Source organism: Bombus terrestris, chromosome 13 (genome assembly GCF_910591885.1).
Source record: "Bombus terrestris chromosome 13, iyBomTerr1.2, whole genome shotgun sequence".
NCBI lineage: Eukaryota > Metazoa > Arthropoda > Insecta > Hymenoptera > Apidae > Bombus > Bombus terrestris.
In genome coordinates this window covers 10272537-10294503 of record NC_063281.1, presented here as the reverse complement: position 1 = coordinate 10294503, position 21967 = coordinate 10272537, and the positions used below count along the sequence as shown (strand labels likewise).

General features: G+C 37.7%; 3 protein-coding genes across 6 annotated transcripts in view; 1 reads left to right on the top strand and 2 right to left on the bottom strand.

The window, feature by feature from the left end:
* The window catches only part of LOC100652052 (serine/threonine-protein kinase 25), a 114140-nt gene extending 103567 nt beyond the window's left edge, over positions 1-10573 (bottom strand). Inside the window, exon 1 of the mRNA XM_012315652.3 lies at positions 9860-10573. Coding sequence (XP_012171042.1) covers positions 9860-9874 — 15 coding nt within the window. The 5' untranslated portion in view covers positions 9875-10573. The remainder of the gene's footprint in view (positions 1-9859) is intronic.
* Positions 10574-11181: 608 nt separating this feature from the next.
* LOC100652171 (UPF0430 protein CG31712) lies at positions 11182-17424 on the top strand. Of its 4 annotated transcripts, none has more exons than XM_048411267.1 (6): positions 11182-11802; positions 12168-12224; positions 12590-12637; positions 12979-13204; positions 16000-16083; positions 16148-17424. In XM_048411267.1, the coding sequence occupies exons 1-6, from the start codon at positions 11660-11662 to the stop codon at positions 16310-16312; spliced, it is 723 nt and encodes a 240-aa protein (XP_048267224.1). In that variant the 5' UTR covers positions 11182-11659; the 3' UTR covers positions 16313-17424. The 4 variants fall into 4 exon arrangements, with proteins under 4 accessions (XP_048267224.1, XP_048267225.1, XP_020721943.1 ...); XM_020866284.2 differs by having other exon boundaries at positions 11188-11802; positions 12081-12224; XM_048411268.1 differs by lacking the exon at positions 12590-12637 and having other exon boundaries at positions 11185-11802.
* LOC105666413 (tubulin glycylase 3A) lies at positions 16916-20267 on the bottom strand. The gene is made up of 10 exons (XM_020866283.2): positions 19556-20267; positions 19354-19487; positions 19163-19255; positions 18932-19107; positions 18730-18868; positions 18458-18671; positions 18297-18387; positions 18054-18224; positions 17731-17987; positions 16916-17651 (listed from the first exon to the last, which is right to left on the bottom strand). The coding sequence occupies exons 1-10, from the start codon at positions 19881-19883 to the stop codon at positions 17488-17490; spliced, it is 1767 nt and encodes a 588-aa protein (XP_020721942.2). The 5' UTR covers positions 19884-20267; the 3' UTR covers positions 16916-17487.
* Positions 20268-21967: the final 1700 nt, after the last annotated feature.

Below are 21967 nucleotides of genomic sequence, written 5' to 3'. Positions count from 1 at the left end.
GGTTACGACAACTCCTTTCCAGTATAATTGCTTTTAAACGGATTCTTTCATCGTAAAGCCGCGTTTAATTTCGAGAGTTCTCCTCGCGAATCGCGTTATCCTTTGTCGGTGCGCAAAGCTACAATATACCGATGGTCCCGATCGATGTCCTGCATCTTCATACCAAAGGTACTTCGGCCGAGAGCCAAACGGTGAAGTGTTACGGCCGAAATACCAATTCGGGTCAATAACTCTTCCCTTTCGCGTATTCACAAAAGACAGGTCAACCCGACACCTCCGACGGCGGTGTTGTTTTAGGATGAAAAAGCGAAGAAGATCGCGCACAGATGATAAATCAATATCTGCTTAACACTCCAGTAGAGCTATACGGCACAGTGAAATTTCCACTGCAGGATACGTAATTTTTTTCACCGGCTGCGGTCAATTACCGTCTGTCTGACAGCTTTTCGCGGAATATCGTTCAAATAACGAAGGGAACGCAAAGAGAAGCGGCGATTTTATCCTTTCCACTTCCTCGTTTCCCTTTTACTTAGAAAATTCTGTCGCGCTGTATTAACGAGAGATGTCAGTTGTTCGAATCTATGTATTAATTCTACTGTTTCCCTCGCTTCTTCTTCGCTTTTGTATCTCTTCAGACATCTCGGGGCAAGAACGTGATAAGTAGATTTAGCCTTCAATTATCAATTTCATCTTACTATAATAAAATGCCCTTTGATTCGATTGTACAGTTAGATGTATGTATCCTAGTAATTCCTGGATCGTCGATTATTAATACCTATTCGCAGAAGTTCTTCGCTTTCCAACTGTATTAGCCATCAGGTGACGTCAAACTAAAAAATCAACAGTCACGTTTCCCCGTATACTGTGCATATTGTTAGCATTGAGCGATGAACACATTTAGCATTTCTGCGTGTGTCTATTCGACGATAACCGTAACCCCCGCAAACTTAAAAAGCTTCGTAATTCCCCAGCAAGATATTAATATGGAAGAACGATAAGGAAGAATAAAGGAACAAGAGATTGTTTGGTACATGGGAGGATAAATCTCAGAATCAGAATAAACGTAACAGAAATTCGTATCGATCTTTTATCGCGCGTTCGAATCCCTTCCGGCTTTGTCCGCTGTGCAGCTTCTTCCTTTCCCACTTTTCCGCTTCTCTCCGTGAACTTTTGCCGGATCGTGCTTTGCAGCAGTTCAAGTGTACACTTGTCGAGCTCCCTTCGTGCTTTCTTACCGACGTTACAGCTGTTTGTAAGTTGCGCGGCAGGAGAATATCTCAAAGCTAAGAAGTTTCGGCTATAAGACAAACACGACTTTCCAAATAAAACGAAATTACACGACGGAGATCAAGGACATAGCAATCGACAGAAACGAACTGCAGTAAATGCACTTCTCAACTTTTAACGATTCCATAACCCCTCCGGGACTGAACATTTCGATCGCAAAAGAAACATAGAAATTTATTTATCTCAAGATTAAATCGATCTGTAAGTTAATCGCCGTTTTAAGTTCGTGCAACAGACACTTTCATTTACAGATCGTCTTTATACATGAGACTTAAATCGCCTTTACATCTTGCCACGCTTCGTTTCAAATCGTATTAGCTCTATTTTATTTTTGCAATGAGTATAATATTAATTTATATGGAAATACGCTAGTATCTAGAATGCAGTATTCTATTTTATTAAGAGAAAGACCTTTTAAAATCAGCAACAGGATTCAATGTAATTTTTAAAATAAGTGTTCATCGTTGCACAGTACAATATCGATAGTTTAAGGAAGTGACACATTAAAGGGATATAAAACACGAAAACGATATCGATGTACTTGAAACAAGACGGAACAAACGTGAAATGCGATTGTGCGTGGTGCTTCCGTTGCATTTACCTCGGATCGAGTCACCAGGGATACTTGTCCGAGGCATCCGAAGGCCTCGCCGCAAATAGAATCGAGTTTTTTCCGGATTAGACGGAGAATTCCATCCCGATTCTTCGTAGACGGGCGCACGCAACGCATCACCGCGGAATCGGAATTTCCTTTCACCATGAACGAAAACCAGTTGTGCAAGAGGCTTTTTTACCGCATCTCGGTACTCCACGTGTCTCTGTCGCTCCGCCGATTGTATAACTGTTCTGTTATCAGGACCGGTGATTTCAGCACAGATAAAAATTGATAAGTTGAACGGGTCCTGAAGGTATGACCGGGTTTGTTACGCCAGATCGAACCACAGAAATAAAAAGGGACCGAATGTTTTCATGCCTCGCACAAGCGTGACGGTCGAACAGGTTGAGATCGCTTTGCGAGGCAAATAAATCTGCGTTATTAGATCTTTTCCACGGATCACGAGGCATGGCGTAAATCGGTAGCCGCGATCTCTAATTAATTTTTCGTCACGTACGCTTGCAGAACTTCGGGACCATGAGTCGCGATCAACTCGGGTTTCTGACTCGTAAAAAACGAACCTGTTTCGCAGAGACGGGAAAACTGGATCCCCGTGACACTCGGAGTAGCGTTTCCTGCCTCTGAAACCGAGAAACACGTTCTCCTGACCTGTCACGGCTGTTTTCTTGAGAAAGCAACGCGAGGCAGGAGAATCGTGGCTCGCGTGCGCCACCGTACTTCGTCAAAATAATCTACTCGATAATTATTCAGCCCGATTTCATTAGACTTACAAGGAAAAAACGAGCACGAATTTATTAATATTCTCTCTGACGAGTTCGATCGATATTCGCAACAGTTTAGTTTCCTAGCGTCTTTGCTCGATTAATCTAAATGAAGTTCCATCGGCTCGAGATTAGCACCACGCCAGCCAATACCCAGCATACTGAAATACGCTTCTATCCCTACGCTAATTCCCTGCAATCTTGCATATACGATATACAGCGCTCCGATGTATTTATATACCGAGTGTTCTTACAATAAGTAACGGAATACTCTGCTGTCATCGAAAAATAAGGAAGAGTTTTATTAGCTGTAGGTTCTATAATAGAAACGCTTCTGTGCCGAATTCTGTTGTGACAGAACTTACCAACAGTGAGCACGAAGTTTGTGGCAGTTTGCAAGTCTCTGGGAAGCTTAACAATTTCGGAAGTATGCGAGAGAAGGGTGGCTGTAAACCGGAAGAGGATTGTTTCCAGACTGATATTTGCGCTTAGTCGTGCTTGCTTCATTCAGAGTATAATTACACGCTAGGAGAAGTTAGAACTACCCTGTTACCATTACCATCGTCTAATCGTCTATGGTTTTACAAACCTCATAAACCAACATCGAAGACAGAACAGACTTTTGTTTCATTCTTAATCTGTACACCAAGACTGAATTCTATTTTTGTTATTTCACGATCGTTATGAGGGATCGCATCTAATAAATACATAGTAGGTTGTACGAAGAATTCGTAGCATGTAAATATTTTTTGAAAGAAGACTCGGACAACGAAACATCTAATTTTAGTGAAATCTATTTCAACTTCCATCAACTGCGTTTTTCCGGATAACCTAACCCACTTTTGATTACACGACGTGTTTCGTATGTTAAAAAGTTGTTAACCTAAAACCTTAAGTATACGGTTTTGCGTTCCTATATGGCGGCAACACCCTGTACACCGTCTGTTTGAGCACTCGACTCGACGTTATCACCTATGCGGTGCTGAAGTACCGAGCACACGAACATGCAGATGGATGCATATAGGTGCACCGGTACAAGCCGCCTCGCTCAGGGCTGCACGCATGTAAATACACATACACAAAGGTGCAGAGTGCAAACATAGATGGACGCACACCGGCGCAGTACAGTGTACGAAGGGTGGACGAGCACGAAGCTATTACTCGCTTTACGAGGGGCAACACGTTGCTGACGTTTACGGGCGAGCGAAACCCACCAAATGCACCGCCACGATTAATTCCCGCGCGCCTTGTTCCAATCCGAAAGTTTTACGGAAAATACGATACCTGGGGGGAATGCTCGACGAGCACCTTGCCCTTCGGCAAGCACGATATCAGCGTGCTTTCCAGAGACAATACCCGGGCCGAATACGATTTTCCTCTGCTTTACAACGCGGACACAGAAAACGTATAATTAAGGAACCGTTGTATTTCGAAGCGAGGTTGTCCGCAGAAAGTTGGAATTATGGTAACACTTGTTGTGGGATAGCGTGAATACGATCTCTGGCCGGGTTGTCTGTGTCGTTGCGATGGTACGGAAACTGGACATCGTTTTCTCTTTTTGTACGAGTTTAATGTACAAGAGCGTTAAATTTTGTGCCGTTTACTTTTGTCGGTTATATTTTATGTTAGTTACAGTGGATACGGAAAATATTGGCACCCCCTTGTATTTATTACAGCATGTGTATACTACCTGATTAATTAGATGCAGGTACTTTAAATTTTATATCGTTTAGCGATACTTTCACGACTATAAAAATTCGACACTATGAAAATGAAATGTGCAACTTGATAAAGTCATATGCGAATACTTTTCGTAGCCACTGTGTTATATAGCGGAATATTTCCCTTCGAACGAAGAGTTATATTCTCCTATGGCTTGTTTAAATATCGTGTGGCAAAGGTTACTCGCGGTTGTCTAATGTTTTATCGTGCAGGCAAAATAATGCGATCGCCATTATTCAGCGATTACGACTGGTTTCGGCTTGGCAGCGGTGCCAATTTTTAACGCCGTTTTGCAATGCGTATTCGCGCGACACAAGGAACGCTCTCTTCCTTTTTACCATGCATATTTTATCGAAAATAAAATGGAAAACAGCCAAGTACCGTGGCACGGCGCAGGCACGGCTAGTAAAATCCATACAATCGTACCTATCTCTTTTTACCTTTACGACAGTGGTCACGACGCGACGATTTAGATTCACAAAAGCGGCGAACAGCGGCTCGCGAAGGGCAATAAATTTCAATTTTATAACGTGAATTGCAATTTTTCGTCGCCAGCCTCGATTCCTTATGATTCTTGTTGCGTCGTTCGCGCTCATAAGCCGCGTCCGTAGGTTGCTTCGTTATCTCCATGTTCTTCGCGTATACTGTTCGATCAAGATCGACACAGTGTTCCTCTCTGTCGCGTAACGTCGCAGTCCCTCAAGGAATTGCGAAAACAGCCGTGCAGCATAGGAAGGAGCGACGACAGATTTTAATTTACCAGGAAGTAGAGATTACACCTGGAAACGGAGCACAATGGTGCATTGTCCGTGCACAAGCGTCAGCTTTAATCACGGATGTACCCGCCTTTGTCAATTTCCATAGTTCAATTCTTCGTTGCCTATGATGTTCGCCCACGGTTTCGTTCGAAACATCGGTGAATCTGGTACGCATTTGTCAGCGTGTACTTTATATCCGCGCGCGCCACAGGAACAGATATGCAGCCAGGCTGCATCGAGGCCACGATCAAACAATGTCTATTGTGTAACGTAAGCGATACCAACGACTATCTTCGTCTATGTTGATACCTCTATTATAGAAATGAATTTCACAAGTATTCGCTGTACGCGACCCTTTCGTACTTCTCCGCGAATCGTGTCAACATTCTCGACAAATTATTCACCTGGCCTCCCCGGTATCCTTGACACCCACGAATCCCGGCGTTAATTAAAAAACATATACGTGCCCACGTTCTCACGAGTACGCGATCTTAACGCGATACCAATGTTTCGAAATAATAAAGATCCGCCGAGATAGATTCGTCGATCGCTGCCCGATATCAAAACCAACGATTTTTTAATATAACCTGCTTTCCTGCCCACGCCTCTGATCTCTCAAACAGACCGAATGAAAAAAATAAGCGATCATCGAAACTTCAGCCGCCCACGTTATAACGGTACAATCGTGTACATACGTGTGGTACAGGTAAACGGGGTGTACAGGGTGTACCAGTAATCATAGTACAATCGACAAAGTGGAGATTCTATGTGAAAGAATACGTCGAGAATACGGAATAAGATTTTTCACATAACAATTCGTTAACGAGAAAATGAAATTTCCAAGTTTATCGAGTACGTATGTACGTGTACGTCAAACCAATTTTTAACCAAAGATGTTGAAACTTTATTTTCTCGAAAATGAAAGTCTTAAGTGGAATGATGTTATTTTACATTTTTTACTCGTTTCTGCGCATGGAATAACTTCTTGTTAATTGTTTACTTATATCCGTCCACCAATTAGCCAAGTTCACGGTATCTTTAAGAAATTTTCAAATTAGATTTTCTCGAAAGCGAAGAAGATTTTATTGTATATTTCTTATTTATATTTTCGCGTAGAATCTGCACCTTCTCGATTGCAGCGTGATTACCGAGGCACCCTGTATACGTGTACACTTCTGAAATTGCCGCGTCGATAAACTTCACATGGAGCAACGCAGCGATATCTATGCGCGTATACATGTACACGTTTGTACGTTTGTTTATGCGCGTCTCGACTAACCGAGGTGCAAGCTAGACTTTCCGGAATACGATAAGAATAACGACGTCGATAACAAACCAGCTATATACATATGTGTGTGCGCGTAGACACATATGGTGCTATCGTTCCACAAGCAACGAGTTCCTTGTTTTCGTAATGTTAAGCCACGTAATCGTTGCTGCAAATGAGATTTTCTTGCAAACTTGTAGCCCATTTTTCCAGACTATTAATCAGTATCGAGCAGAAACTGTCTCGTTTGATAGTTAATTTTTAGGTCGACTAATAAGTAGGTATATATGAATATTATAAATATGTTGGAAATCTAGGTGTTGTATTTCGACAGTCGACAGCATTTGCTTCCGCCGTGGTTTATTCGAGAAGCTCTAAAAAATTTGTGGGGCAACTTTTCCATGTGAACATAGTCAGGAATTAACGTTACGAAGGCAAGTATATTTTCACATTTTACTTGGGAAACCTGGGTCGTTCGTGTCTAATTTGTTAATTATATAGCTTAACGAATTCCTCCAATTTTCATCTATAAATATTTAATTTCGTTGCTCTTCTAGACTTTCAACATATCTGAAAAAGCTCCGGAATATTTATCGAAGTCTCTGCTACGTCGTATACAATCAAATGTTTAAGAAAGTTTGAAGGAAAAATAGAAATTCGCTATGAAATCAAAGTTATCTGATTCGCTATGATTCTACTTATTATTGATTATTCATATGCGATATCGTAATAATATCGATGAATTGATACGTGACAAACTGTAGGCTGTAGACATAGACTCCTATTTTGCAGTTCCTACAATTCTATATAGCGTGGCAAAATTTTGAAAATAAGAATTCGCTTCGATGAAATTCTCGAGTGAAATTTCGACGAGGTCGTGAACGAATCAGGCTTGTCTACAGAGTGTTAAAAACGCATTACGAGTCGACAAGATGCACGAAGATTTAAAAGGGCAGAGAAACAAAAATCAAACGTAGGATCGGTCGGAAAACGGATAGACATGTTATCGTAAAGGCGTAAAGAACACGAGGGCTCGAGATGGGAAAAAGAAGCCATATGATCGTCGACAAACGAGTGGGTGCCATAGAAGGGAGAACAACGGTGGAATCCCACTCTGACTACTTGTATATTCCATCTCGATCGATATGACCGGGTATAGCAGGTGCTGTGCTGTGCTCGTAAGGACTACCACCTTCACCTCTTTTTTTGTGTACAGTGACTTGTACACCTCGGTTGATGTCCTTTCGTATAATCGATCACAGCTATGATGACGATTGTATTTAATTTTCAATGAATCGACCGTGAACTTCTGACGTAGTACGTTAACGTGACTCGAAGTAGTGTAAAAAATAATGAATAAATTTGTTTTAACGGATAAAAAGTAACTTAGCTTTCAGAAAAGTTAATTGTTGCAGAGCAATAATGAAAATAAAGATTACGGACTGGATAGTAGGAAATCGTAACAAATAATACGCGTCGTAGCGTATGAAGATTAATGGTAAACGCTGATGCGTCCTTTCATTAATTAATTTCTCATTTAAAGAGCGCACGTGGGATGGATGAATGATCCACGCGCAACCTTCGCGTGTATACGTAAGCGTATATGTATACGCAATGCTGTAGCAACATGCGTCAGTGGCACGGGCAAAATATATTATATATTATAAAAACGCTGTTCTTTCCCCACTTTTCTCAAAAGATGCCATTCAATGATTGCATGATGATTAAATCTTTAATTATCCATTAAATATACACCGTTGACCTAAATTCGTGGTACCACGGAAGCCAAAGAAATTCTATGGCTCTAATAAAACGAAACTCAAGAATAGTAGAGAAAAATGCGTTAGAAGCATCGGGTTTTAAAAAATTTAGTTTGAGAACTTTATAGGTACACTTACATGTGTTTGGTTGCTTCCGCCATTGATTTTTATATTATAGAAAATTGATTATAGAAAATGTATTGAATATCTTTTGTATTGTAAGCTGTTTCTTTCTTACAAAAATTTAATTCACTAATAAACTACAATTTGTTCTACGATAAAAATTCTTTAATTTTAATATAAGATAAAAAAATTACGCCTTGGGGTTTAATTTTCACCGGAAATCGTGACACGGAAGTATAAAGCCACATTGCAGCGTGTTAATTAAAAAAAATCAGCAATCACGCCTATGGTTACAGATCACAGTATAAGTTTTCTCCGTTTCGTATTGCACGGTACGACTATGTCGATGAAATTAGATCGTGGTATATTAATTACTGGTCAGCGCTCTTTTCGTTCACCGAACAGTCAGCAAAAATAAATAGTTGCACGTGATAAAAAGCTTACATGATTGCAACCATGCGTCACTAAAAACGATAGGAGGTCGGCAAAAGATAATCTTAAACTGTCCGACCAGATTATCGAATAGATAACACTCTATTTACCATATGTGTAAATACATTTTTATTCTATCGGTCTACAACAGTCCTTTTGTTAACCGCACGATATCGCCACTCTGTTACGGCTCGAAAATATGCGCCGTTTTGATGTATCATCTTACACAAGATTCAGGTACACTGAAACACTTTTTATTTTCCTTCTCTGTCGTGGAAACCCGTGTTTCTTTATGGGTATGGTTACGCAATATCGTTAGGAAGAAATGTTACGGTGTAAACAATCGGTGATACAATATCATCGAAGTCACAATGTATACGTAAGTAACAAATTCTCTTTCGTATCTAGACTATACTATGATGTAATTGTCTATCAAACGTTAAATTAATAATGCAATCTCTCGTGAAATAATTTTTTTATACGATGCACAATTATCAATATTGTTTATCATAGAAATGCATATTTTGGCTACTCTGAATTAGATGGTATAAACATTACATGGTATTTTTTTATAATACGTATTTTCCAAGAAACATTATCCACAAACACGTAAAGACATCAGAAATTACGACATATCAACGTTTCTTACGAGTCACGGAAATGTATTAATGTATTAATGTAAAAATGATAGTAGTTGATAGAACTAAATTTAAATTTAAATTAAAGAACACGCTAACTGTATTTTTGGTAGCACGTACAAAGTACAGGGTCGACCAATCGAAAGGTTTACCAAAAACGTGTATCGTAACGTTACTATAAAGGATAACCGGATTGTGGGGATTTTGATCCATCTCGTGATCGTTTAACAGTAGAACGGAGTACAAAAGCGGCGGGCATGGTGCCCGAGAGAAACGAAGGAGAAGAAGATTAGAAAGAGAACGAAAGGATGAGAATGAAGAGATGCAAGAGAGAGGAAGGTGATAGAGTTGATAACATGCCAGCTGTGCGCAGGAACGGAGGTTAGGTTAGAATTGGCGTTTGGGGGTCGCGAGGTCAGCCCACGGAATCGAACGACCGAGCGAAATAGGAAGATAGAAGATATACATATAACGTCATACAGAAATGAAACTTACCTCGTTGAAGGCCATCTTCTTCGTTATGCTTCCGGACTCGCGGCTGCTTCCGGTACCTCCTTGCCCCACCGCTCCTGTAGATGAGGATCGTCTCCCAGAGCCGCCGGACTAGTTGTTCCAGCAGCAGCTGATCTCGCCTGTCCAGAAATCCAGGGGAGGACGAGAGCACATCGAAGCCGCGAAAAACGCCACTCGCGGCACACTAGACACGAACACGAGTCGGACCACGACGACGATAGCGACGACGGCGACGACGGTGACGACGACGACACTCGCGACCGACCTGTCTTACAGCCCTCCGCGACACACATACGTCACGGAACAAACACGACCGTACACCTTTCCGGGGGACCACCTACCAAAACACTTTCGATCGACTTACACGCGATCCGTCACGCGATTACCATCTCCCTGCCAAACGAGTTGCTGCACCGAGGATAATCTGGCATTCCTCAGGTGGGCACCGACAGCACCTTCCGCCAATCTTCCAAATACCGCAGGCGGCTTACCCGGCTAACCGTGCTTTACAATTATCGCGACGCGTTACCCAATCGACTGTCACTCTATAATACTTATATACGAATCGTCACGATGTATTCGACAACTCGTAACCGTTTCTTGCACTGTTTTTTTTTCACGTATTTATATCCGTCGCAGAACTATCCGCAAACAGAGGAGCGCCATCTTGATTTTTGCTGTCGCGGAACTAGCCGAATGAGATGCGCGCGCAACTGACACAGCTGTGAACGGGTGCCATTGCCAATGAACGCCGCGGCATTTCAGAACACGCGCGAACCAATCACATTCCAGAATCGTTCGTTTCATTGGGTCACTTTCTGTCATGTCATACTTACAGCATACTATCCCATTTTCAGTTTAACCTTTTAACGATCTTAAGTATTTTGTGTTACACCACTTCCTTCCCCTGGTTGTGGTTGTTTGTAACTAAACGACACACGCATGGAAATTTATGTACATACTTTACTTTATATAATACGAGAAATTATAGTTAGAAATTGTAGAATTACAATCCTAGTTCTATACTCTAATTGGCGGAATACGAATGGATTTTAGCGCAAAATTTGAATGTAAGAATTTAAGATATGTAATTTGTAGTATTTTGTTGAGTAATAAAAATGATAAATAAATAAGTACGAAAGTTAAAATGATGTGAAAATGTATAAGAAGTATAGTTTGTATGAGTTATACTTATATATTACTTAAAATTTTGTTGGAAGAAATCTGTGACGGAGATTATATGTACTTCGTAAAGTTATACTGTAGTTATGCCGATAGATTGCGCCTACTCGCGGAGAAACTGAAAACGAAAATTGAAGACATACAGAGATAGTTCGACCATTTGTTCGTAGTGTTGTGAATAGGAAGTAAAGGGAATAAATTTTTTTTATTAAATAGTTTTTTTCGTGCATGCATCCATATAACACACAAATATAATTTTGTTAAAGCTACTATGGTCAGTGGCTTCCCTCGTTTCCTGTTTCGCTGACTGTCTATTCCCTACATGATTTCTGTCTTTGAAACTTCGTTTTGAGCTCCTCGAAAAGAAGATTCAATCTATTTCGATATTATACTCCATCTTGAAAACTAAGTTAATCATGGCGGTCAAAGCTTCGGCATAAGTGAATTGTGTGGTGTACATGTTATCAGTGATTGGTTTGTTATTCTGTTGCGGTATTCGCGTATTGTTCGGTTATTTTCCTGTATAGCTACATTCTTAGTGATTAGTAAATTCATAGTTTTCCAAATAGTTATTCGGAAAAGACAGTAAAACTCATTGAAATGGGCCGCTCTAGATCCAGGACAAAATCTCCTAGTAGACGGCGTCATAAGAGTAAGCATTCGAGGAAACGCTCAAAATCACGTGAGAAGCACTCGAACAACAAGTACTCCGACAAGCCAAAAGAACGTAGTTCTAAATCAAGGTAATATATTTTACTTTGTTATCGAATATATGCATATTGGAATCGTTTCGTTCTATTGAGTTTTCCGCCATTTTGCTAAACACACATTCGATAGAAGAAATCTTTGGCTCGAATACATGTTACGTCTGATTAAAGATTTATGTCTTCTATCGTTGTATATATCTTAATACGTTGTTACCAACATTCTATTAATAAATGTTGCAATGTAATAGATGGGTTTCAAGCCCATTTATCTTGCTGTTTCTATAAAAGTTGAACGCATTTATTTATGCACACAGGAAACGATCCCATTCTGCATCCTCTAGTTCAGGCTCAGATGCTTCGGATGATGTACACATTGTCAGTCATAAGAAACGTTCATACAGAGACAGGGATCGCAAAATGGATGAAGTAGAGAGGCTGGCAGAAATGGAACGTCAAAGGTAATTAACTATTATATATTGATTATTATTTTGTTTGATTTACTTGCTTCTATTTAATAAATATGCCTTGACTAACAATAGTTATTTGTAATATTTTTGTTTTAAACAAAATATTATATTATAGAGGATATTATAGAGGATAACATATTAGATTATTTTATTATTTCCATATGCACTTGATGTTAAGGTACTTATGCCTAAGGATTATATTCCATATCTTTCCATATTTTTTAGTCTTTGTATAATAGACAAAATATAAAAAAATTTTGATGCTTTTACTTAATTTTTAATTAATAAAAAAGAATTTTTTTATATATTTTGATTTTATTGGTATACGTTTTTTTTATTTATAATTATGTTGTCAGGAAAAAGAAAGAATTATCGAACAAAATCTTCACCGCAAGTGCAGTTGGGTAAGATTGTATAACTATCTCATGGTGGTGGGTCAATTATGTCATATATGTACATACATAAGTCTCAGATATTTTAATAGATACTATATATTTTAGAATTTCGTAAATATGAACATACACACACACACACTTTACACATACGATATTATGTACTAGTATTTTAAATATATTTTTATGCTTTATTAACTAAAGTCTATTGTATTTGATTAAATCAAATAAATACATTTTATACGGTTATATTTGTAGATTGTTGAAGTAAATTTGGCAAAGAAGTAAACATATTTGGAAAGTGTGTGCTACTCCTGTAGCATTAGAACAACAAAATATTTCTGTGCTTACAGAAGGCAGCGAGAAGTAGAGCAAAAAATGGTTGAAGAAGAAGCTGCAAAGCGAATAGAAGAACTAGTGCAGAAGAGGGTGGAGGAAGAGCTAGAAAAGCGTAAGGAGGAAATAGAAGCTGAAGTACAAAGGAGAGTAGAAGAAGCTAAAAGGGCTATGGAGCGTCAAATGATGGAGGAAATGGAATGGAGACAAGCAAAGCTTCGTGAGGAGGAGAAACGAAGAGAGGTAAGACCAATCCAGAGAAACATTGGCCAGTGTTAGCCCAAGCGCTGTTTCGATCAACAGGAAATAAGTCTGGTGCTCTATCCTTGCATTATTTTTATACATATCTAGATGATATATTTTGGTAAATGCAGGAATATAATATGAATTAAATATATAATAGAGGAAATGTATTTTATAATTTAATAGCTTGACTGGTAAGATGCAATTTAATTTAAATGATCTTGAAAACTATAAAGAGAGGTTAGGGTACTATATGTTTGCGCGTATTGACGTAAAGAAGAATTATAAAATTCTAATTGGACATTCCAAAAATTATATAAATGTTACTAATTGAACATATCTATGGTGAAGCTAACATGTTTGATTGTAGCGCTATATTATGCCTCTATTTCGCGATCACAGCGTTTGGGCTTGAAGCATTGTGGTTGATAACTATGAGAAAAATTATTATTAAAAAGCCACATTGCTTCGACTTCCCAACATCCACTGAGGTCGCGTTGTTGGGAATGTATACTTTCTTTTGTGGAAAGAATTTTGCTATTATAGGCGCATGTATCGGATATTTATGAACAGAATATTGTATTTCTACCATGTATATATTTATATATTTGTACAACATTAATACCTTTCATCACACAATATTTTGATTGCCAGTCGTATCTACTATTGAAGAAGTTGCGTTCGAATGCACTAGCTGCGTTTTTTCTCGCTACTTTTACAATTGTTGTACCTGACAATCTAGCAGACCTAATTACTTATTGATCTAGTTTATATCCGCGTGTCTGAATGTCCACATAATCGCATCGTTTAATCTCTTAAAGAGTAGAGAAAGAAGCATCCAATTATTTAAAGTTAGTGATCCCAAACTTTGTAACTTGCTAAGCAGAAAAAAAGAATCGTGAGTTTGAAATAAAGTTATTTTTCTATGAAACTATAGGAAAGTGATATTTTTCCCTGAACAGTTTTTGCTGTCAGTGAAACAGTAGATTTAAAGAATTGTTCAAACTTTTTTATGAAAAATCTCATCAAATTCTATCTTTAAGAATATGATTGCATAATTGTTTTTAACTTTATTTTGGCGGTGCAATAACAATGATATTATTATATTTATAGAAATAAAAATTGCGAATTAGATTTCATCTTTTTTAATAGATATCTTTTCTCGCGTACGAGAATATTCTATTTTTTCTTTTAATAATCATAGAATCTTCTTAAAATATAAGATGAATAATATTGTATGATTACTTCTATATCTGAAAATCGAAAATAGTACACCTAGTTTACCATTCTTGATAAAATGCTTTTTTGGAGAGGTTTGCATATTATAATGGAAATAAATGATAGAATTGCTAATAGATTTTAATGATAATGATAATGAAAAGAAACATTTATTCTATCCCGTAACTTTGCTATTCTAAGCTCTTCTAACAGCTTTAATTTAGTATAACCAATATTTTATGAATTACAAAACGGGGTCCTGTTATTTGATCCAATTGGCAATGATCTTAAGTACTTAAATAAAATAATATTTACATGCTCGTCTTTAAGTATTTATATTTTCTTAAATATGAATCTTCATTTTCCTTTGAATACGAGTAGGAGTTTTCTTCTACTATGTTTTTTATGTATATGCACAATTGGTTATTTTCACCCCCGGAAAATCAGCACGTTCCGGTCAAATGGACAGCGACCCTGATTACAAGTTGACCATACTTTTATCCTTATTGCTTTGCACATTGAGTTTGCACTGAATATGTGAACAAGTTTGGGAGAAATTTAATTAGAAAGGGAGAGGTAGACCTTAAAGGGCAGAATTAGAATCCCATAGCAACAAAGCACGACCTAGCAATATATAGGTCACCTTCCTTACTGACTACCAACAGAAGATGCCGGTTTTTTACTCACTGCTGAGTGATTGTCGATGAAGAAGGCATCCCCTACGTGCTGGCGTGAGCTTCATTCAGGTATTATCCAATTTATATATTCATAATTCATTTTATACCGATATTATTATTATCATTCTTTGTTTAAACACTATATATCGGAAAGACAATATTAGGGATTATTTTAGATTTGCTATATATTAGTACCTGGGACACAACGCATTCTTCGACAGGTCGGGGCGGATGGCACCACTCGTTCGTAAATATTTTTTTTAATATGTTTTCCATCTCTTTTTTTTTCAAATGCACATCAGCCATTATCGAAGATACATGAACAATAATCATTATTCTTTGTGAAATGTTCTTTATTTTCTTTTTTTTTCAAACTTTTTTTTGTTCGTCTTCTTAATAAAATATTCTTACACTTACTGCATTTAGATTTTATCCTGCACTTAACAAAGTTATTCGACGTGTCGCGTTTAAGCAAGGAGAGTTGCAATTTTCTGTACGTTCTTTTGCATGCACAGTGAATTGATTCAGAATCATAATTCACGTTTTTTCACTTTCAAGTGGCATCCTAAGTCGTCGTATTTCCATCTGGGGAATCTGTCAATAAACAGCATTCGCTGGGAACTAAGAGGAGCTCATTTAATCCAAACGAAGGAACTGGGTTTATATACATCCTCCGTTACTTTTGTCTCAACAAGCCATCCTAATTCTTTAAAACCCGACCTCGAAATTTCATATATATTCCCGACTATTTTTCCCATATAAAAAACAATGGTTCTTAGGATGTATAACACTAGGCTGTTGGCATAGCGGCACTATGATTTTTGGATATGAATGGTGTAACAACAGCTGGTGAGCAACACCATCATTGCTTCGTGTAAATAGATCCCATTGTCGTTGTAGGAGGAAGAGCGGAAGAAGCGTGAGGAACTAGAGAGGATCATGGAGGAGAACAACAGAAAAATAGAGGAAGCTCAGAAGAAACTGGTAAGCTTATGGTAGTCCAGGTCATTCATAGACTGATATTTTAAACGAACGTATCTACTGATAGGCTGAGGAAAGATTGGCCATGGTCGAACAGCAACGTTTAATGGAAGAAGAAAGGCAAAGAATGAGGAAAGAACATGAAAAGCGTGTTAAAGAGGAACAGAAGAAAATCCTCGGAAAGAACAACTCGAGGCCTAAATTGTCCTTTACGCTAAAGCCAGTTACGTGAGTCTGTCATTTCGTGCAGTTTTACATGTGATATTCATATATCTTGTCGATCTTGGAATTATTCATGTTCCATAAGAACATTCGTCATGAGCTGCGCGTACATATGTACATATATAATGCAGCAACAAGATCCAAAGTTTGCTCCGAATGTATTTGCGAAAATTATCGAAATCAAGCGACGTTGAATTTTTTTATTTAATTATGATGATAATACGTACATCAGAATTGAATAATTAATTCTATACTTGCCAGATTTCGAAGCCCGATGCAGGTGGGATTTTACCTGTTTGAGACTACACCGATGTCAATACAGACGAAGGATTTCTTTTTATGACGGGGACATAATAAAGACAGAATTTGTATTCATCCACGTGTTAGTCGTAAATTTTTTACACTATAACGGTATACATTCTGTACAGGTACGCTCGATCTGTTTGACGAAGGTATAGTCTAGCCTAGTTAGGTGTGTTCTATAAATTGCAAACGCAGTTCATATATTGTCGTTTCTCCGTAATTATACTCTACAAAGAATAATTTTATTTCAGTTAGATATATTAAAGAACCGAGAATCGTATTTATAGCGTTCGCGTTTTTAAGCTCGATAACAATTGAAAATTTTCAGATGGTCATATTATGAATACGACCAAATAGATTTTGTAACTAAATGCAAGTGCATAAAACAATTTTCTACGTAAATAGATAATTATTGTGCATTTGTAACACATAATACACAAAGCTCTTTCGGGGAAATAGTAACAGCAGAGCTAGTTTCTCTAGTATACTAAATCGAGAATCGTAATGGAGTATACATACGTGTAGAACGTAATATAGAATTCTTTTTGTCAACGAAACATAAAGAAAAACTGACATAACATGTTCTTTCTAATCAAAATTAAAATAAGGAATACGAAAAGACAAATGCAATGTTGAATAGATCATTTTGTACGCATAAAAACATATGAATGCAACAGTATATCTTGGATTTGGACCAGTATATCTTGTGCGCATTTGTGTATAGATATGTATTGATATAACGAAAAAAGATCTGTTCATATAGGATTGTATACCTAAAAATATTGTTACTTGTAAAATAAACGTTTTTATTAAATCTTATTTAATTGTCCTTTGTCATCCTGCTGGGATATCTTTTTATACGAAAAGCTGATGCTTTTTTTTCTATAGTTTTCGAGGTGAATTTACTGTTGAAAGTAGTGCCTTGCCGCGAATTCCAAGGCTCGCTCCTTTTCCTAGAACGTTCCCGTAAAATGGACTGCGTTGTTTGAAGATGCACTCGAACTTACCACGAGGAGCTTTTTTATTTTTACGACGATCTATAACCACTTAAAATGGAAATAATCGTCTTTCGTTTAATTCGCTGTACACAAGATAAAAATTATATAATACAAATCCAATAATTACCTTTAATAGTATCTTCTATTATTTCTGGATAAAGCTCCTCGGTAACAGTACTGCTCGGAGGATGCAATCGTGGATTTGTATTTATTTCGATTAACCAGACCGATAGGTCATCCATTATTAAAAAATCAGCGCCGTATAATTGAAAACTGTTTTTTCGATTGACCATATTTTCTTGGGATGCCAGAAGTGCGCCAATTAAGTTTTGCTTGATACCTGGTTTAATGAGTCCCTCCCATGCTGATTCTCGGTCGGTATTTCTGAGAAACGGCAGACAATCGAGTAATTGCTCGAGGTTTCTTTAAAAGTCGATATAAAATGCATACTTCAGGTATTCCTTGAATTTCTGAAGATTCCAATGAAGTTCGCTGGGTATCTGTGCGTTCTGCTTTATTGTCTTTCTGTACTTCAACTGCACAGTCGTGTTACATAAATGAATCGATTCGTGGAAATTGTCGAGAGTAAAATCTTTCGACGCGAAACGAAGCAGAATATCCCTTCAAAACAAATAATTCTGTGAAGAATTGCTAAACAAAACAAGTTGTTGAAAGGTTGAAAAAGATCGATACTTGTACATCCAGACTGTAAGAGGTTGCGTGCTGGTTATTAAGAACCACTGTCTAATATCAACTTTCGTTTTATAAACTAGTAGAGGTCGTTCTAAATATGATTAATTATTAATTTATTCTGTTATTTTTCTGTTACCGTTACTACTAAACAAAAAACTGACCTATGTACTTCTGTACGACATACTGCATACATTCCTTAGCAGCTTGATTTATCTTGCTTAGTATGTCTTGCAATGAATTCTTAAGAATTATACCTTTACCCAAGCTCTTGTCACCTGGTTTCAAAATCCAGACATTCCGCATTCCATCAATTTGGCTCTGAGGACGACACTCTATCATTTCTTTTATCATATTTGCGGTGAATCGTAATAGTTCCTAACAACAAATTTTCAATATAATCTACCATCGTTTTGATTTTATATTAATTGCATACTTCGATATCTATGCCATCATTCTTCTCCAATATTTCTCGTTTATGCAAAAGTCTTTCGTACCACGATAAAAATTGATTCCAATTAGAAATTGATATTTCTTTATAACTCTGTCCATCGATGTCCTCGTGCGCGCAGATGCTACAATTTATTTGGATTCGATAGAAAATGCCTCGAGAGTATTTTACTTTGTTTTTTTAAAACCTTATGTATTCCGCGCATCGTTCAAGAGCGAATAAAACTGCTTTGATAGGGACAGTGCCGTCTTGGGACCAAACAGCATTTGGTCCAGCGATGCTGGCCAAGAATAAGAACCACTTGAGAATTCCCATGCAAGCTGTGATGTAAAAATCTTGCACGAATTCCTTTATCTGCACAGGCTGTACACTTTTGATATGTTTTTATTACCATCAAAATGAAAAATCGCATACGAACCTGATAAACATTGTAACATCGTGGAAATTGTACGTTTGACACGCCAGTTTCATAGAACCAAGAAATATTTTCTAGATTATTGCACATATCGATCTGAAATAATTTTAACATAGTTTCCAATAGTTTCTTCATATCTTCCGAACGAAAAACGATTATGGATATTTATTAGAAAATCACTTGCTATAAGTAACCTTTGATGTGAAATAGCATCCGGAGAATTTATTAATTATGGTTCTTTCTTCTGTTCTAACAGCTACTCTTTTATTAGTGGACCATATAAAATTGGCAGGATAACGTAATAATTTTTCAATCGTTTCCAAGCCAGCTGAAAGATAAAGAACGTATGTATATTTGTCGCTTTTGTAACAAATGGAATGAGTTTCTGTCAGCAACCTTCCGATATTTCCGGTGACATTGAGAGCATTCTTCTGATGAACCTTTTCTCTATCCAGTTTCTTCTTCCTAGAGGCTTTCTTAGCACTGGGAAAGTGCCATAAATCACGAAAATTTTATGTTCGTTTACTGCCTTTGTCAGAACCTTTAGGATGAAATTGATCTTTGCGTCCTCAGCGGAGAGAAGACTCAAGTATTCCCTGAGGATAATTTTGCCGTATGTGCTCACGTTTTCTTTCTCCTCTTCTTCCAGTAGATCATCGAGATCATCGCGGTTGCAAAGAATCTCGACGTTCGCGGTTCTTACAGGCTCTACGTTCGTAATCATTATAGAATCGGAAACTCTTACAATTATCTTTGATTCTTCTCCGATTTCCTTTGGATCTTTTGAATATATCTTACAAAAAATTTTGCGAAATAATATTTTTATGTGTTTTGTAATACTCGAAAATTCTGTTGGACTTTTTAATTCAACTCTTTCGTACCTGCCAACCTTGACAGTGTTCTTTAATCGAACAATCGGGAGATGTTAACACAATTTGCCATTTGTGCGTTTTAATAGTTTTTACAACGTTCGAGTCTTCCAATTTATATTTCCCGTTTTTTGATATTTTAAAGTCTCCTTGGGTGTCAGATAATCCATAGTTAGCATTTGTAATGAGATCTACGTTTTGACTTATTTGTTCGTCGTTTTGCGAAACAGTTATATAATCATTCTTTTCTCGCATCGTGGAATCTTTTCAATAATAAATTTGCATATTTTTATACTTTAACATGTTTTAGTCGCGTCAATCTTTCTACATCTCAATTTAGTTGACAAACTTTCGTTCAAAAATGACACCATTCGATGATGATATTGACAATCGATAAGTGTGCTTCGATATTGCTCTATGTTCATGATTTGGAGTAAACAAAATGTTTTTTTTTTTTATTAAGCTTTTATAAATTGTTCTTTTTTTATACTATCCCACGTATTTCTGCATGCTCTATATTTTTTCACGGCTTCACGCATGGAGTCGTCCAACAATTTTTCCACGTTGGCCTTTTTAAAAATTGGCCTTTGCAATTCGATCTTAATTGCTTGATTGTTCTCAACTATTTCCGGGTTTTTCACTTGTAAATTTTCTCCTTCCAATCTCGTCAGATCGGTCTCTGCAACTGTATTCTTGATACTTTGGATCGAATCAAAGTCCATTCGAAAAGGAATTTGTCTACTCATCTCATGTATCACTTCTGCTACAGACTTTAGCAAACGTCTATTTTTCACGATTCTATTTTCAATCAGTTTCTTTCTTTTGCAAATACTTCTGTCGTCCTGTGCGATACTCGTGGGATCGTATGACCTCTTAGTACCACGGAGAATACTTTGTATGCCTTGGAATATACGAAACACGTTACAGAGATAATATAGAAAGAAAAGAAATTAAATTTCCTTCAAATTTTACCTGACTGCACGTTTCTATTATTTTTCATACGTCCTTCAAGAAACATTTTGTCTTTCAACGCTATCTGTTTCTCACATTTCGTAGGAAATCGTGACGTACAGAATCTCGTGCGATGCTTATTCTTTGGATCATTTTTCTCTCTCAAGCAGTTTCTCTTTTTCGTTAACCGTACGGTTTGTGTGAAACCGTTTTCAATTTCTCTTCGCATCGATCCTTTCTGCAAACAGGATTTCAGGCTTCTGTCTGAGTGGATATATAACGTTTGATTAAATGTTACTCTCGGTGCATCGAGTGCTTTTCCGTCAGGCTTGGAAATGTGATCATCATTCGTGTACGTGCCACTGGAGTTCGTTGGTATATACGGTGTCGAGTGCACTTGTTCGTCAAACTCGCTTTCCGAATCGGTGCAAGTGTCGGACAAATTGAACGAGATCGAATTTTCGTCTGACCACCGCGAGTGGCAAGTGCCTGGCTGGTAAGGGAAAATTAGAGTAATTTAGTAGACCGACAAGTTAAACGACAAGATTCGCCTTCTATAGGCATGAAATTTCATTGCACCGAGGAATTTTGTTTTAATATTGTTCCCTCCGGAATAATATTAAAGGAACCACGTGAGGTATTCGCACGTTTCCGAAACCGAACACCTCGCGTCAGTTCTGCTACCACCTCACCTTTACCAGGTGAAGACGCGTAAAGGATGCTGTTGGTTGAAAAACTAATGTTTGACAACAGCCAATCAGCTTGTGTTCTGAGCAAACTAGAGAGAACTCATCGGATAATGCGAACAGGCGAGACCTTTTTCATAAGACCAGACATTTTCTAACATTTTATCAGTACAGATTCTGATGTACTCGTTCACATACTTTTTCATTAAAATTCAAGTTTTTCTTGCCACTGTTGGATTTGGAATGTGTAGAACGGTAAATTGTTCTTCCCTAAACGTTCATACACCGTGGCTGATAATAGC